Source organism: Crotalus tigris, unplaced genomic scaffold (assembly GCF_016545835.1).
Source record: "Crotalus tigris isolate CLP2741 ecotype Arizona unplaced genomic scaffold, ASM1654583v1 scf7180000024506.7606697, whole genome shotgun sequence".
In the NCBI taxonomy this organism is placed as follows: domain Eukaryota; kingdom Metazoa; phylum Chordata; class Lepidosauria; order Squamata; family Viperidae; genus Crotalus; species Crotalus tigris.
In genome coordinates this window covers 138,210-155,153 of record NW_024100678.1, presented here as the reverse complement: position 1 = coordinate 155,153, position 16,944 = coordinate 138,210, and the positions used below count along the sequence as shown (strand labels likewise).

Genomic DNA, 16,944 nt, shown 5'->3' with positions numbered 1-16,944 from the left:
TTACTGGGGGTGTCAGTTAACTGAAAAAATGGTCTTACATGGCAATTTCTATGGGAAATTAATCTGCTAGGCCTTCCTTGTGTGAAATTCAGATTAATTATTGCATTTAGGTCTGGATTTGAATCAATATATACATTAGCAAGCAAAATTATTTCCATATCTGTGTCTTATAAATATCAAATCATTTACATATATAGCCTCTCATTGTGTTTTTGTGTAACACATTATTAGTCTTTGTCTGTTATTGCCTACAAAATCATACTGGGGATTAAATTTTACATTACCTTAAAATAAATGAAAACAAAAAGAAACCCTAATCTACTTTATCTTTTTATTTATCAATCATAGCAAATGAACTGGGCATTTATACACAAACAACTGTATAAGAATTAAAAATGTGCTGCACTGTTAGTCACCATAATATCTTGCATTCTTGATTCTCCTTAAATACCTCCAACTCCATACTTCTGAGCTTGAAATTCTTGGAAATTTTCTGGGATTGTATCTGAAATCAAAAAAGGAGATAGAATCACTGTCCACTGTAGTTATGGAACTGGTGAGTTTTTTTATTTTTAAATTGCAGGTAAGGAAATGGTAGATATAGCTATAAAACTTTTTTAAAAATCATATTTAAAAATTTTAAATATGAATGTAAGCATGTCACTTCTTATCTTCCAAATTATTCTGCTAAAAAAGAGAGAGCAAGCTTCAGTTGGAAGCCGTGGAAACTGTCCCCAAGGCTACACTGATGATTTCTCAGATTAGAAAAAAAAATAGTGAAAACCTCCCTGTACCTATTCTATAATCCCAATGAAAATTAAGGGCAGAGATGCACCTCCAATTAAATACTAATTTGAAAAAAGAATTAAATCAACAGAATAATACTTTATTGCACTTGTATTCTGCCTTTTTCTTTTCCCTGAGCAGTTAAACTTTCCCTTAATTTTATCCTCCAGTTTGTTTGGGCTGAGAAAACAATTGACCCAAAGTCACTTCATCTTCCACAATGGTCAACTAAGATTTGAACTTTGATTTTCCTGATGCATCTTCAGCACTTGAACCACTCTGGTTTACCAGTGACAAATCTGGTGAATGACAGACTTAGTCTAAGCATCCAGCACATCATTTAGTGGCTATTTCAGCTTCCACACTATATACCCATTTCAAGGAAAGGCCAATGAGAAACACAGCTTGCAAAGGTTGTGCTTTGAAGCTATGTGGAAAACTTTGAACCAATAATGACCCATCTGACTTTCTCTTTCTAAGCAAAGAAAGACACTGTTGCTTGGCCTGTTTGCTGCCAAAGAATCACAACTTTGGAGCTGAGGAGATATGCAATATCGCTATGCAACTGTAAGCTTGATCTGCTGCTTCAGCACTGGAAAGTGTTTTTTAAAGTGTTTTTAAAATAAGTGTTTTTATTTTAATTAAAATAAAGCATCATGTTTTAAAATAAGGAAACTTCCTGGGACTCGCAATGGCAATATACATTCTTATAATGAAAAATAGTGAGTTGGTGCAGTCCAGTGTTTATATAAAAGGGTGACTAAAGATATAGTTATTCCTGTAACCATACTAAAGGAGTTAGCCTTTATTCACTTGGTTTTTGATTATGCAAGAAAACAGATGGAAGAAAAATGCTACCGTTACAACGATATTTCAGATTGGACCAAATAATATTTTCCTGAGAGAAGCAGAAAACACCAAGTCTTCCTCCACGCATGGTTGTGTCTATGGTTACTCCAGAATCTGCTACCAGTTCAGATCCTTCATAAAATCTTGCCCTTTTGAAATAGAAACAAAATTAAGTTAAAAATGTCAGTTACTTCATTCTCTGTGTCATTATAGCAATAGCCCTTAAACTTATATACTACTCCGTAATGCTTTACAGCACTCTCTGAGCGGTTTACAAATGTCAGTGTATTGCTCCCAGTAATCTGAATCCTCATTTTACTAACCTCATTCGTTATGCTCAATGAAGCTTAATGCACAGGACATTGTATCTAAAATTTAATTTATTGTTATCATTTTTTGTTATTATATTTATCAAATGGTGTAAATCAAGCACAATTCAAGCTTAATATCAGCTTGATCCAAAAGTTTAGTTGAATCCCTTCAACTTTGTAATTTGCTTCAAAATATTGAATTGATTTACTTCTGGGGAGGAATCTATGGTGGACAAAATGTCCCTGAAGGAGCAGGGATAGCATTGTGGCAGAGACAGATGGCCAGATGGCAAATTCTGGCTGGCACAGTCTTTCTGGATAAGGAGAGATCACGGGATCACTCACTTGCATTTTGGACTACTGTTCCTTGTGAGGAGACAGCAGGAACTGAGGTTTTTAGGTTGACTCATGGATTCAGCTGGGAGTCGATAGAATTCAATCAAGCTCACAGCTACAATGCAATCTATATGAACATAAAGTTGCAACTGTCTCGTTTTTAAAATATTTTCCAATGTAATCAATTTAAGCTAAAGAGAGATTTTCTGAGCATTAGAATAAGAGAAGTTCACTTTATAAATCAATATTCTTTCTAGATTCTAGAAAAAAAATGAAGATATAGTATATGGTTTTGATGATCACAGGATAGATTATAGAAAGAAGTGAGTTATGGTATAACTTCAAAGTAACAGATAAACTTATAATTGTACATATAACTGCTGCAAAGAAGAATGGAAGTCACCTCTTTGTATCTTCTTTCTTTTCTATTTTTCTTTTTCTTTATTTGTTGAACTTTAAAGATTTCTCTTTGATTTTTTTTCTTCCATATTTTATATTAGCTTATTTTTGGTTTTTACCTCTGTTTTAAAAACTTTTAATAAAATTACAAAAAAATCCTAAAATATTGAACTGATTCAAATCTTTCAAACTTTGAAGATTAGATTTGATTAAAGTGTATGCAAGCATGTGCAAAAGATCCCCTCGCCTACCAGTTTAATAGTATGAAGATATATATTCAATTCAGCAAGTCTAATTCAGTTGTTGATATGTGTGTATGAGTATAAATATATATACATGTTAGTCAATACCATGAAAATGGATATAAAACTATAAGGCTCTTCTTGCCTCAAAGCTTTACCTAATATATCCAACCTGAGGTCTGTGTTGTAGGAACCAGCGATAGGAAACTTTATCTTTCCAGCCAACATTTCGTGGATCTTTCCAGAGCAATCGGACTTGATCATTAGTGTCTCCAGTGTGCCAAAGTGAATTTCTGAGGTGTTCTCCAGGCCCAGTCTTTGACTTAACAGCCTACACACAGACATGTTAAAAAGAAGAAATATCCATCAACATTTTTTCTTCGACATTCTAAGGAATGCTGAAATCTGTAAAGATCTTTCCAGTCTGTAAAACATCCCAACAAAGTAATGTTACACAATACAGATGTCAGCAATTCTCTCCAAGCATATTGTTAGATGAAAGCCTTTATCCTTTTGCCTAAACCAGTACCTTCAGCTGAATCCCAGGCTCTGCAACAGCTCGAAATGGAGTGGCTTGCCAATAGGTCTGCTCAGTCTGTTTCCACATTACCACATAAAAGCTGGAGCTGTCTTGATAACCAAAAATGAAGCCTGCATAGTCATCATCTGTTACTGTATTCACATGGAAAGTGCCTTCAAAATCAACTCCATTGAAAGCTGTATAACCTATCCAATAGATGTAAACAGATGCATGAAATCCAAACCATCTGCAATTATAGAATCTGATTCACTGATAAGATTTTCCCCAACCTGGAGTTTTCCACATGCCTTGGGACAATTCCCAAAATTGTTCGTTGGTGTGGATGAAAGCTGGAAAACTTTGGGAATTATGATTCTAAACATATGAAGAACATGCCCACTGGAAATATCATTGCAAGGGATTGCTGAGTCTTTTGGATCCAACAGCCCCAATCCACCAGCACCAGGAAGACTTATCAACAAATACCAACTGTTTTAGGCTGAGTCTCATGGTTGGCAATCAAACCCACCACTGTCTACTTTTATTGACAATAGCATTTCAAGGTGCAAATAAGGATTTTTCAAAGTTCTGGTTCACTTAATTAAGTCAGGAAGGAAGTTTGCCCTTTATATATACTTTACAAAAGACTGGTGCTCCTACAGCTTATTCATTCTTCACTAGACTTTCTGTGATGAGCAGTTCCTATTAAGTAGAATGATGAAGGATTGGAAGCAATGAACGCTCCTATGGTAACTTCAGCTGGCTGAAGAATGGGGAATGAATTGCATTGTTTAAATTGATCATCCCCAAACATTTTTGTGTGTATGGATTTCCTGTAAATGTCTTCATAGAAATGGGTACATACCTACAGCAAGTCCAGGATCACTGTTCATAGTTTGCACAATCTCCATACCCTGCAAAATGTAGGTAACACAATTAGTGAACCAAAGAGTAGAAGAATTTAGATTTTGCTTCCTACAGTAAAATACAAAAATATCAAACCAATGATTCAGGAAGGTCTCTTTTGTAAATGTATAACATACTTTTGTATGTGCGCCTTCTACACCATTTTTGATTCCTGACAAGTCCCCTGGAGTTTTCTTGACAAGATTTTCAGAATTGGTTTGCCATTGCCTTCTTCCTTTGGCTGACAGAGAATGACCAACCCAAGGTCACATGCCTAAGACCTAGTTTCCTGATTTCTAGCCTGGTGCTTAACTACTACACAAAATTGGCTCTTTACACACATACATGTCTATCATTTCTGAAAATGAGTTACCAAGCTCAGTGTCCTTTTAAAGCAGTGGTTCTCAACCTGGGGTCAATTTGGGGTCAAACGACCATTTCACGGAGGTCGCCAAACAACGCAGTCTGCCATTTTTTTCCCCTTTTCCTTAGCTGTGCTACTCCCTTTTATTCTACTGGCTTTTGAAAGCCAATAGAATAGACTCTCTTGAATAGAGTCTAATTCTATTGGCTTTCAAAAGCCAATAGGAATTGCCCAGGCTGTCTCTGCCCTGCTGAGCCTGCCAAAAGTCCCATTCTGCAAACGGTGCTGCACCAGTTGAGTAGTCCTCGACTTACAACCGGTTGAGTAGTCCTCGACTTACGACCGGTTGGGGGTCGCAGCATTAAAAAGGTTGAGAACCACTGTTTTAAAGGATCAAAGTTGAGACCATGATGGTTCCTTTCACTTCCTTGCAGTCAAATCTGCTAGTAATTGATATCCTATGGTCTCCTTATAAGAAACAGATATCCAGAGCACAAGTCGGCAATTTCCCATCATGTCCTTATCCAGACAGATTACATGGGACTGGCATATTTACTGGTCCTTTGATCTTATTCACAGTCATTGTTTCCACTCAGAGATGTTCTAGCTCACCATTCCTCACTTGGAAACTCTGGAAAACTATATTCTCTATTATATTTCAATCCTTGTTTATTTGTATTTTATTCTTTTATCTTTCATATTTCATAAACACTGTCAAGGTGAAAATAAGAATGGTGTGCAAAGACAGAAAAGTCTGGAGAGGTTGGTATAAACTAGTCTTGGCACTGAATAGCATTGGTATAAGATAGCATAGTGTTTGTGTAAACTAAATTGAATTAGAATTCAATTTTTTCTCTTATATTTTGCCTTGATTTTGTCTACTTCTTCTATTTTTCCTGTGCTTTGCATAATATAACAACCCAAAAGGGAATAATGTGATAAATCTTGTGTATACTGTATATGTATGAATGTAAAATCAGGTATTCCAATGTTATTTGGTCATTTTTCCTCATTTTTCTCATTTTTTTCCTCTACTACTAATTCCTCAACCAAGTCTTTTCTACAGAATATTATCAAGTCAAAGACAGTTGATCCTCTTGAACTTCCTTACATTCTCTAAAGAAAAAGTTATTACCAAGGCAAGTTAGAAATGGAAAATCCAGGATAGAATTTATCTCCCAAAAGATGTATGGTAATTAAAGTCTCTTACTATATCACTATGATTCCGTGCCTCTTTGAAAGAGATGCATTTTTAGAAGACATCGTTTGCTTTTTCTGTTTGATCAGTTTGGCAATAGCAGACACTTACAGCAATACTGCTTTTATTTGTTCTTCTCTTTTTTTTCTTAAGCCAGATGCTTCTACAGCATTAGCAAGTTCATTCATTTAAATTTATGATCAAGAATGCATATTTTAACAATGTGATTTCTCCCTCCTTTTCAATGGCTTCTATCTCATTTATATAAACTGTACCCTTTAGTTGCTATATAGGAAGCATTCCAGGAGATCTCCATTATATCAGTGAAATCATATTTTTTTTATTTTGTACTATGAGTTGAAGGTCATCTTTATTTCTCATGTTCTAAGCATTAGTGATAACAAAGATCAGACACTTTGTAAGCCAGTGTTTTGATGTTATTTTTTTATGGCTTAAGGATCTCACTGTAGTATTTTGGGCTCCAACATTGTTTTTTCCTCCCCTCTGCCCTTTAGGAATCCACCACCTGGCAAAGTTAGAAAAAACACCTGACATCAAAATGGATTGTTATCGTAACAAAGGCTAGATGCCAACTGTTACTCTTGTCCCAAGAAATTCTTAGTCTGTAATATAATGCTGGCAGTAGAAAGAGGCACACAAACGTAAACTTGCTTTTGCAATAAATATGGCCTGCATTTTATTCTTGGCAGTTGTTAGATTTGTTCTTCAATGGCTTTTCTAGTGCTTGCAATAAACAGAATCTATCATCTGTTCTGAATCACTGACTTTCAGTATTGGCTAGGTAAAGCCTGACACATCCTGCAGTTTATTTATCCTGTCCTGGCCACTCCTGTTTTATCTGTAAAGCTTGAAAATTGTTTTTGGGTTCCTGGAAGGCACAATGTTTTCTAACTCTCTTCTTTCTGATTATGATTCCCAGCCACTGGGTCTGTTCTTCTATCATTCCATAGAGTTGCTTCTAAAGTCAATTTTTCTACTGTGCCTTTTTTGAACTTTGTCATCAGCTGAACCATGGCCATTGGCTATTTAAACCTTTTAACTTTTTCAAAGACATCCATGAGCTTGGTTTTGCTACAGACATATGTCTGTTGTTTCTTGGCAGGAAAAGAAACACGGCATAAGCATTCTATGTTACAGCTGCAGACTCTTGTACATTGATTCGGACTTTTCAGTCTTATTAGAGCACCCTGAGTAGAATGGCTCTTATTGCTTTCCCTTTAAGTTTCTTATGTTAACCAAGTACTATCTCTTGACTTAGGAAGCAAATTTATTAGGGGCTCCCTCCTAATTCTTAAAGCAAATTTCTGCTCAGGTGATTCACCTCTAGCTTGTTTGTAGACAACTCTGCGGTTCTTTGCTAAACAAAGGAAGTGATTATTTTTCTCTGAGAATACCCCAACTCATTTCACTGCTAAAGACATAATCAGATTAATCATCTTTGGAGAAGTGTTTAGTTTTCACTGCAACTGTCCGTTCCTGACTGCTTTTAGATTTCAAAAATTATTTACCTGATTCAAAACCACCCAGTTTGGATCAATCTGAGCATCACCTTCTGGATCCAGGACAACAGTCTGATAAGCTCTGAAATCAGTCAGGGTAACCTCTGCATTCTCAGGGCAAACATCAATCTGGTCAATAACTGTATCTTGATCATAGTCTGATTCACAAATGTCACCAATTCCATCACCTGCAAACCAAAATTCAGTTTAAGTGGTGTCATTTGATAGCTGAAGTTTAAACCGATACTTGAAATAGTTTATTTGCCAAAGCATAGATGCAAAGTGATATACAAAAATAACTGATATGGGAATGGAATATTTCAGAAAATCCAGAATGATTCCTTTATTCCTGGTCCTGCTGAACCTTCTCCAAGCCAAAGCATTTGAAGGTGCCCCAGACATGACAATCTGGATAAAACAGATTGTTTCAGAGCTAGACTACCACTGGGAATATCTATTTCAAGGATATACTGCCCAAATGATTGAACTGCCCCGGAACTATAGAGTATAGAGGAGATTTGGCATGATCTTGGAGGGGACACAAGTTGGTGAGTTTTGCACCTTCCTCATGTAAAGGAATTGGATGAGAAAATTATGACAAGGACTTATTTTTAATGCCCCCTACAGTAAAGAAGAAGACTAGAGAAACCCAAGAAAGTCAGAAAAGTTCAGGGGAATGAAGCCTTAGGTCAGTAATAATAAATTCAAACACAAAATCAGTAGTGAGGACTGAAAAGAAAGATGGTCGTACTGTTCTCATCTTCCTGTCCTGGATTAGGAACCAGCCGGCAATTATCAGGCCCTGGAGGGACGTGGTCAGGAATTCCATCGTCGTCATCATCATCATCACATTCATCCCCCAAGCCATCTTTATCAGTGTCAAGCTGGGAGCTGTTAATAACTGTGGGGCAGTTATCAGTGCTGTCTTGGTGTCCATCCCCATCACTAGGGTATAGCAAGGTAGAAAAAAATCCACATAAACAATATGCTAATTTCTGTATGTTCCTAAGCAATCTTTTCCAACTCTTTTTCTCCCGATTTATTTATTCTCTATCTATTTATTTATCTATTTGCTTGTATCCCACCATCCTTACCAAATTCCAAGGCAGTTGAGATAATACTCCATCCAACTACTTTGTGAGGCAGATGAACTAAGAGAGAGTGATTGGCTTAAAGTCCCCCATACATTCTTCCCTGACTGAAGAAGGCCTGAACCTAGTGTTCAGTCCTAGTTCAACACCTTAATTACTATACTGCATTAGCTCTTAAACATAACTGGACTACAATTTCCATCATTCCAGCCAGCACAATTAATATTGAAGCTGAGTGAAGCTAATAGTGAAGATAAGTCAGATGCAAGTTACATTCTATCTATCACCAGATGGGGGAAGTCTATCCCCGAGTGTAAGAATGTGGCTTATATTTTTATATGAATAAAGAGCATGGAATTGTGTCATCTCACAGAGTGCTAGAAAAATCTCCATTCATAGTATGCTTGATGATATAGACAGCAGGGGGAATGGCCCTGAAGGACAAAAGGGAGAGCCACTTCCAAGGCAACAGATAGATAAATAGGAACTGAATCCAAAACAAGAAAGTAATGTGAGTAAATATTGTAAATAAGCTCCTTAGTTCACACAAAGATAAAGGGAGAGAAGGACATTCAGACTTGCAAAATTCTGTTACATAGCTCTACAATAAAAGTAGAACAGAGCCACATGGCATTGATTTCCTGGTGCGGTCTACCTTAAAGGGCTGACAGATGTCAGTACTAATTGAAGCTAAAGATGAATTGCCAGTAAAGTTTAAAAAGGGTAGGATTAAATTATTGTTGCCATGGTCTTCATTTTTTTAACATCCTCCATAAATCACCTTGCTAATTACATCATTATAAATGACCCAAAGATGCTTTTTCATGAGGCAACTGGACTTTCTTGTTGTTTTTTTTGAAGACGTTTCGCTTCTCATCCAAGAAGCTTCTTCACTTCTGACTGGATGGTGGGGAATAGAAAGATTTATACTCCTGCAGACAGCTGTTCATTTGCATTCTTTTAGCCAGTCGATGTTAAAGCTAAAAGAGGCTTATTTGTGTTTTCAGGGTCACCTGAGTAGTGCAAATGGATGTGGAGCCTTCTTGGAGCTGTTGAAAGGACTATGTTGTAGACTGAAGATAGATGGTGTCAGATTCCTTCCCCTCTGTTGAGAGAAGGCTATCCAATTTTGACATAGATGGCCTCTTTGACCCCTCTTTCAAACCAGCGATCCTCTCTGTCCAAAATGTGGACTTCGCTGTCTTTGAAAAAGTGGCCTTTGTTTTTTAAATGCAGATGGACTGCTGACGGGTTTGTTCTCCTGTGCTGTGCCATACGTTTATGAAGTTGTGTTTCATTCCCCCAATGTACAGATCTGCACATGGCTCACTGCATTGTACTGCATATACCACATTTTGTGTCTGGGTGTTTTATCCTTGGGGTGTTTGTGTCAGTTTGTGTCTGGGTGTTTTATCCTTGGGGTGGACAAGCTTCTGCCTTAGTGTATTCTTAAGTTTGAAGTGTGCATGTATTTTGTGTTGGCTGAGCTTTCCCTGATATTCCAGCAACGTATGGAATGACTACGTTGCTTAATTTATTGTTTTCTTTGTCTGTTACAGAGGAGCTTCTGCTAAGTCTTTTTTGAGATTTGATGAAGGCCCACTTGGAACAGCCACACGTTCTGAGGGCTTCCTTGATGTGTTTTATTTCTTTTTCTTTTCCTTCTTTGCTGGTAGACAGGCTATCAGCTCTGTAGTGTAGGATTCTGATAATTCCCATTTTATGCTCCAGTGGGTCGTGTAACTCAAAATGTAAATATTGATCTGTGTAAGTGGGTTTTCTGTAAATTTCACTGTTAAAGCTTCTGTCTTCCTTAATGTATACAGCACAGTCCAGGAAGGTGAGACTATTTTTTTTAACATCTTCACATGTGAATGTGATCTGTCCACCAGTTGATATGTTTGGTGAATGCGTCCAAATCCTGTGTTTTGATCTTGACCTAAGCTTACCTTGAAGGGCTGACACACAACAAGCCAAGATTCTGCCCAGCTCCACCTATTACATACTTGTGTGCAACATAACACAAGTACAAAAGAGGCAGTGTTTACACAATAACATGGTGATGCACATTTCATTATCTGCTCCTGTGCTATCTCAGATGCTCATGACTTTAATATCCTTTTTCATTTTTTTGCACAAAACTAAATCAGAGAGGTTTTCATTATGCTTCCTTTGGGGGGGGGGGACAACTTCTTAGTTGGTGATTCTGTTTTCTACACGAAGCAGAACAAATGGTATGCTTCTTCCACTGGAAAAATACTGAAAATGTCTGTTGCTCTGTTCTGAGCCCTAAGAAGCTTCCATTATGAATTCAGAATCCGCTTTCCTGAATCAAAATTCTGCATTGTATATTCTGTGATGAGGGGAAAAAATCCCTAAAGTACTACCTTATCCTTCAGTAGGTTTCCTGCAAAGCTAAACACATCCTTCTATTTCCCTGTAGAATTTAATTTCCAGTCCCTGATCACCCCAAATGTCCTACACTGAGCCCTTTTCAGTTTTTTAAAATGTAGTCAAGTAAATAAGAGACATGCCTTAGGGTGTGGTCTGATCAATGCTAAATAGAGCAGAAATGTTACTTCTTGTGATTGTAATTATACTTGAATATTTGTCCCATTGGAACACCTTTCAAAAAAAAATCAAACAGATAACAATTCCAATCGTGGATTTGGACTATTTCATTTCATTTGGTCAAAGACAAACATTTTGTAGGAAAAAAAGGTTAATGTACATGGCAAGAACAGTTCATACAAGACAACCAATTAGACAAACATACAGCGGATGTCTCTTTGCTGGATTTGTTCAAATGGAAACCAGGCAGCTATCTTCTGGAAATTTTAATTTGGTTTCCTGCTCTGAGTGAAGTAGATTCAGTTATTTGCATGGCTTCTTCCAATTCTCTGATTTTGTGATTCAAAATTGGGATTCTGGGATTTGAAATTTACACATATAAAGTTGTTAAGGTTGAGAAACACAATATTAAAGCATATTACAATAAACTTTACCTTACCTGTCTTGGTTGGTGTCACAGGAATCTCCAACCAGATCATTGTCAGTGTCTGACTGTAAAACCCAATAATAATAATAATTAATTACATTATATATGATGAAAGGTTATGAATACTATATACTATCTTATAGAAAAAACTGCCATGTACTTTGCACTGAAAAACCAATTATCTACACCAGCTTTTTCAAACTGGCATTTTGCAGAAAATTCTAGAGAGAATACCATTTAAAGATACTTGGGGGAAATTGTCTGGTTGAAACTTTTCACAATGGGCTTTTCTTCCTTTCTGAATATTTGTGGTCAAATGAAACCATCACCATTACCTTAGTAATAACATTCTGGGAGCTTATAAAAGCCTTCCTTTTTAGAAAACATTCAGGCAGTCATTTGATTAGCTATTAAAAACTGTTCTGATTTGGTACAGGTAATCCTCGACTTACAACCATTCCTTTAGAGACCACTCAAAGTTAAAATGGCACTGAAAAAAGTAACTTATGACTATTTTTTCACACTTACAACCATTGCAGCATCCCCATGGTCACATGATCAAAATCTGGATGCTTGGTAACTGGTTCATATTTATGATGGATGCAGTGTCCCAGGGTAATAGTAATAGTAGTAAAGTTGGAAGGGACCTTGGAGGTCATCTAGTCCAACCCCCTGCTCAGGCAGGAAACCCTACACCATTTTGGACAAATGGCTGTCCAGTCTCTTCTTAAAAACTTCCAGTGTTGGAGCATTTAATGCTTCTGGAGGCAGGCTGTTCCACTGATTAATTGTTCTCACTGTCAGGAAGTTTCTCCTTAGTTCTAGGTTGCTTCTCTCCTTGATTAGTTTCCACCCGTTGCTTCTTGTCCTGCCTTCAGGTGCTTTGGAAAATAGCTTAATTCCCTCTTCTTTATGGCAGCCCCTGAGATATTGGAATACTGCTATCATGTCCCCCCTTGTCCTTCTCTTCGTTAAACTAGACATACCCAATTCTAGCAACCGTTCCTTATATGTTTTAGCCTCCAGTCCCCTAATCATCTTTGTTGCTCTTCTCTGTACTCTTTCTAGAGTCTCAACATCTTTTTTACATCGTGGTGACCAAAACTGGATGCAGTATTCCAAGTGTGACCTTACCAAGGCATTGTAGAGTGGTATTAATACTTCACGTGATCTTGATTCTATCCCTCTGTTAATGCAGCCTAGCACTGTGTTGGTCTTTTTGGCAGCTGCAGCACACTGCTGGCTCATATTTAGGTGATTGTCTACTAGGACTCCGAGGTCCCTCTCACAGTTACTACTATTGAGCATGGTGCCATCTATGCTGTACTTGTGCATTTGGTTTTTCTTGCCTAAATGTCATGTGATCAATGGGAAAGCCAGATTCACTTAATTGTTTTATTAATTTACTTAACAACTATGTCAAGAAAGGTCATAAAATGAGGCAAAGCTCACTTAAAGATTGTCTCACTTAGTAACAGAAATTTGGGGCTTAATTGTCATAAGTCAAAGACTACCTATATTAATTCAATTATTCTTGACTTTGCTCAAATTTATGAATGTAAGATGAAACAGCAATGGCTTTGAATACATCTTGTAAAATACTTTTTATAAGCCTGAAGTAAGACTAATACACTTGCAACTTTATAGCAATTTGCATTCTCATTTTTAATTCCACTGAAGACCAATGCCTTTGCAGATACACCAGCTATCTGCTCACCTGATTGGGATTGCTGATATCAGGGCAGCTGTCGCATGCATCACCAACACCATCAGTGTCTCTATCTTTCTGCTCCCAGTTGGCTATTCTCTGACAGTTGTCCAAAAGATTCTTAATCCCTGAATAAAATTGCACACATATTTAATGTAACCTCATATTCACCAAAACACCAGGATGGGGAAAAATGTGTCCAAATAAATTCACAGACCAGATCTCAGAAATTCAAGCACAATGACCAATTTTTGGTATCACAACTTTAGCTCAGGGTTTCTTTTTCCCGTTGGGGGAAGGGCAAAAATGAGGAAAGGGTTTCTTAAATCACTGCTGAAAGTACTATTTGAATCCATCCATGTAAAAAGAAAAAGGCTGACATTTTTTCAGTTTCTGACATGGATTAATCTTCCCATGGCTGAAAAAAAAAGGAAAAATAAATATTGGACCTAGCCATAAAAAGATTGTTCACCACTGCTCTACCTCATCTTAATTCTTAGGGTAGCCTGTTAGATAGAATGTAGAATGAGTTGACTGGGCAGATGTCTTTCAAATTATTACTTGGTTCATTTTTTATATGTTTATATGCAATATTATTTTAAACAGAGCGATGGAAAGATATCACTTGTGGATTAGCCTTGGTAGGATCGGGATGAAGGTGTTATATCCATCCTGGCCCTACTCAGTTTTTGTTACCATCCTTAACAAGACGAAATAGTCATAGGTTTTAGGACCTTCTAGAATGAGACCTTCCATTGTTGATTCTGGATGCAATGGCAATTCCCCAAATGGATCCTCATAGCATAATCATCTGGACCGCCATTTGTCTGAAATGGTATAGGGTTAGCTACCTGAGTAGGGGGTTGACCTCCAAGGTCCCTTCCAACATCATCATCATCATCATCATCATCATCATCATTACCTACTCCTTGAGCAGGAATTAAGAATCTAGGACTCCCAAGTTGTGCATGTGTTGTGTGTGAGAGCATCAATCTATCTATGCTTCATATGTCAAAGTGTGTGCCTGACCAGTGGTGGGATTCAAATATGGGAACAACTGGTTCTCTGTCTTGATGCCACTTCCAGAAGTCCATTCTGGGCCTAGGCAACAAAAAATTAGCTACCGATTCTGCCGAAGCGGTGTGAACTGGCTGAATCCCAGCACTGTGCCTGACTCAAAGTATATAATAAACCAATATTTAAAATATAAGACAATATAAAAATAAAAATCAATAAAACACATTTCCTACAAACGTATAATTCTGGGAAGATATTTCAGGGATCACAGGATAATTTAGAATGCACTTTCTGAAATAAAAATAAGGTACATCAACTAGAAATCTGATGCCAAAAATCCCCTGCTGCACATTGACACTGTTTCCAGACATCTGTTCAATATCAAGACATAGGAAAATAGAAACATGATGGGGTTTAGGTGAAGGTGTGCTAGAAAAGAGTTTGAATCCAAAGCCTTGCCAACCCTCAATCATGGATCCAGCCCACGGTGAAGGCAATTGAACAGGAATGCTTGCAAGCATCAGGAAGATTTTTTGTTGTTGTTAGTTAAATGAGTATCCTGGGGGGGGGGAGGATCTGTCATCTGTGCACCTTCAGTTTTGTGCTGCTATTCTGTCACAGACATGATTTTAGAAATTTCAGTGCCTCCAATATCAGAGCAAAGAATGAACATAAATGTTCTGTCTGGGTCTGCCTAATTTTCAATCTAAGGCTACGTTCTCATCTCCTGCCCATGATATGGCAATGAGGTCACTGCTTATCTGATTCCAAAGTAGCTTTCTGATAAACTGATATAAGAAATCAGGTCTGAAATATTTCAAAGCATGTACAGTTGCCTAAATGTGATTGTTGATATGCAAACTACAAAGCCCTAAATGCTACACATAGTTGCCTACATGATTTTTCAATATGTCTCAGAAATGAAGATTGACCCACCATCTCCATCCATATCTTCATCACAGGCATCTCCTTTGCCGTCTCCATCAGTGTCCCGCTGGTCATTGTTTAATACCATGCGACAGTTATCACAAACATCACCAAAGATATCTTGGTCACTATTCTTCTGGTTAACATTAGGAGACAAGACACAGTTGTCCTGAAATAGAAAGTTAGATAAATCTAACTAGATAAATAGATAAATTTAGATAAATTTAGAAGTCTAGCCTTAGATATTGCTTTGTGCAGAGTTTTACCCTCTCGCCTCTCCCACTTAATCTCTGTTTGAAGCCACTGGCTGAGGTCATCTAATGGCCCAGGATTAGCTATCATCAGTCTTTACTCCAGGCCAATGAAGTGTTGTTAAATGAAACAGTTGCTAAGTAAAATTGTGACTTGCTTGTGATCTTACTTCATAAAGCAGAACATCCAGATTCAGTCACATTTATTCCATACAGTATTAACCTTGTGAACTCTCAAGCTTCCTCTTTCCACTATGTATTCAAGATGGACAGTGATTAATATTTATATGTATTTACAGTATATGTAAGGGTGCAGGTATATACATTTGTTGTATACAGCATGTTTTCATGTTTGTTATGTATGTGTACACTTTTGAGACTAGGCAACAGAATTTCATTTTTAATGTGTGCCAATGTGCCCACAGTAAAAAATGACAATAAAGGTTATCTTATCAATCTTATCTGTGAAAGTTGTAATTCCAGATACAATTCAAAGTGCTGATTGTCACCTTTAAAGCCTTCATGAGAAAGGGTCAGATTATTTGGAGGACTGTCTAACCCCAATTATTTCTGTCCCTCCCATGGAATCCAATAGGAAGGATATACTCTGGGTCCCCTTGATTAAATAAGGTCATCTAATGTGACCTAGGACGTATTCTTTGTCACTGCCCATCAGATGACCCTGACAGATGGCATTAAAACATGGTGGTTCTTTGCAACCTGTAAAGATTTGCAAATATCTATGCATATTTATGCTCACTACATACTCCTATCTGAATAGATAAGAAAATAACCAAATAATCTGCATCAATTTTGGGTATAGTTGGGAGATAGGATATTGGTCATCTAAATACAAAAATTATACAAAGAGATAAATGGATAAGGGAAACACACTAAAAAGATGCCATATTTGTAGGCATCCAGTAGATCCATGACATAACATCATGCAAATGCTGTGAATTATAATTGTTTGTGATCGATGCATATTGCATAATTTGTACAGCAATATAATAAGGTATGTGACATCACTTGTCCCCTTAGCTTTCCCATATCAGAGTTTCTCCTTTATTTGACAAAACAAGACTAAATATCAAGAGCATTAACTGTTACCCAGAGCACAGACAGCTGCAGAAGCCTTTACAATTACTGGAAAGTCAAATCTAACACATGTAAATCCTTCCCAGCTTATAGCCATTGAAGATTTTGCATAGCAAGATTAACAGTAAGAGGATAGGCCTACTGAGAATCACTCACTTAATTTAGTAAGAGTCTTGTGGCCCAATTTTTGTAGTTGGGGTACCCCACAAAATAAAAAGTAACATTTAGTTTAAAAAAAATACATTGTGATTTCAGAGTAGAAATGTCCTTTTCAGGACTTCCGGTTTTGTGCAGTAGTGCAGCAGCCGAGGGATCACAGGGCTCCGCACCCTATGGCTGATTTTTTTTTTATGTTTGGGGACCCTAAATGGTCTTAAATTCGCCCCAAAGAGGCGACAAAGAAGGACGGGTGCCCATTGACCA

General features: G+C 37.2%; 1 protein-coding gene across 1 annotated transcript in view; it reads right to left on the bottom strand.

The window, feature by feature from the left end:
- Window positions 1-328: 328 nt before the first annotated feature.
- Window positions 329-16,944, bottom strand: part of THBS4 (thrombospondin 4) — a 40,385-nt gene continuing 23,769 nt past the window's right edge. Inside the window, exons 13-22 of the mRNA XM_039333546.1 lie at window positions 15,182-15,341; window positions 13,238-13,356; window positions 11,533-11,585; window positions 8,183-8,376; window positions 7,441-7,619; window positions 4,309-4,357; window positions 3,453-3,649; window positions 3,082-3,254; window positions 1,645-1,784; window positions 329-505 (exon numbers count right to left, since the gene is read on the bottom strand). Coding sequence (XP_039189480.1) covers window positions 444-505; window positions 1,645-1,784; window positions 3,082-3,254; window positions 3,453-3,649; window positions 4,309-4,357; window positions 7,441-7,619; window positions 8,183-8,376; window positions 11,533-11,585; window positions 13,238-13,356; window positions 15,182-15,341 — 1,326 coding nt within the window. The 3' untranslated portion in view covers window positions 329-443. The remainder of the gene's footprint in view (window positions 506-1,644; window positions 1,785-3,081; window positions 3,255-3,452; window positions 3,650-4,308; window positions 4,358-7,440; window positions 7,620-8,182; window positions 8,377-11,532; window positions 11,586-13,237; window positions 13,357-15,181; window positions 15,342-16,944) is intronic.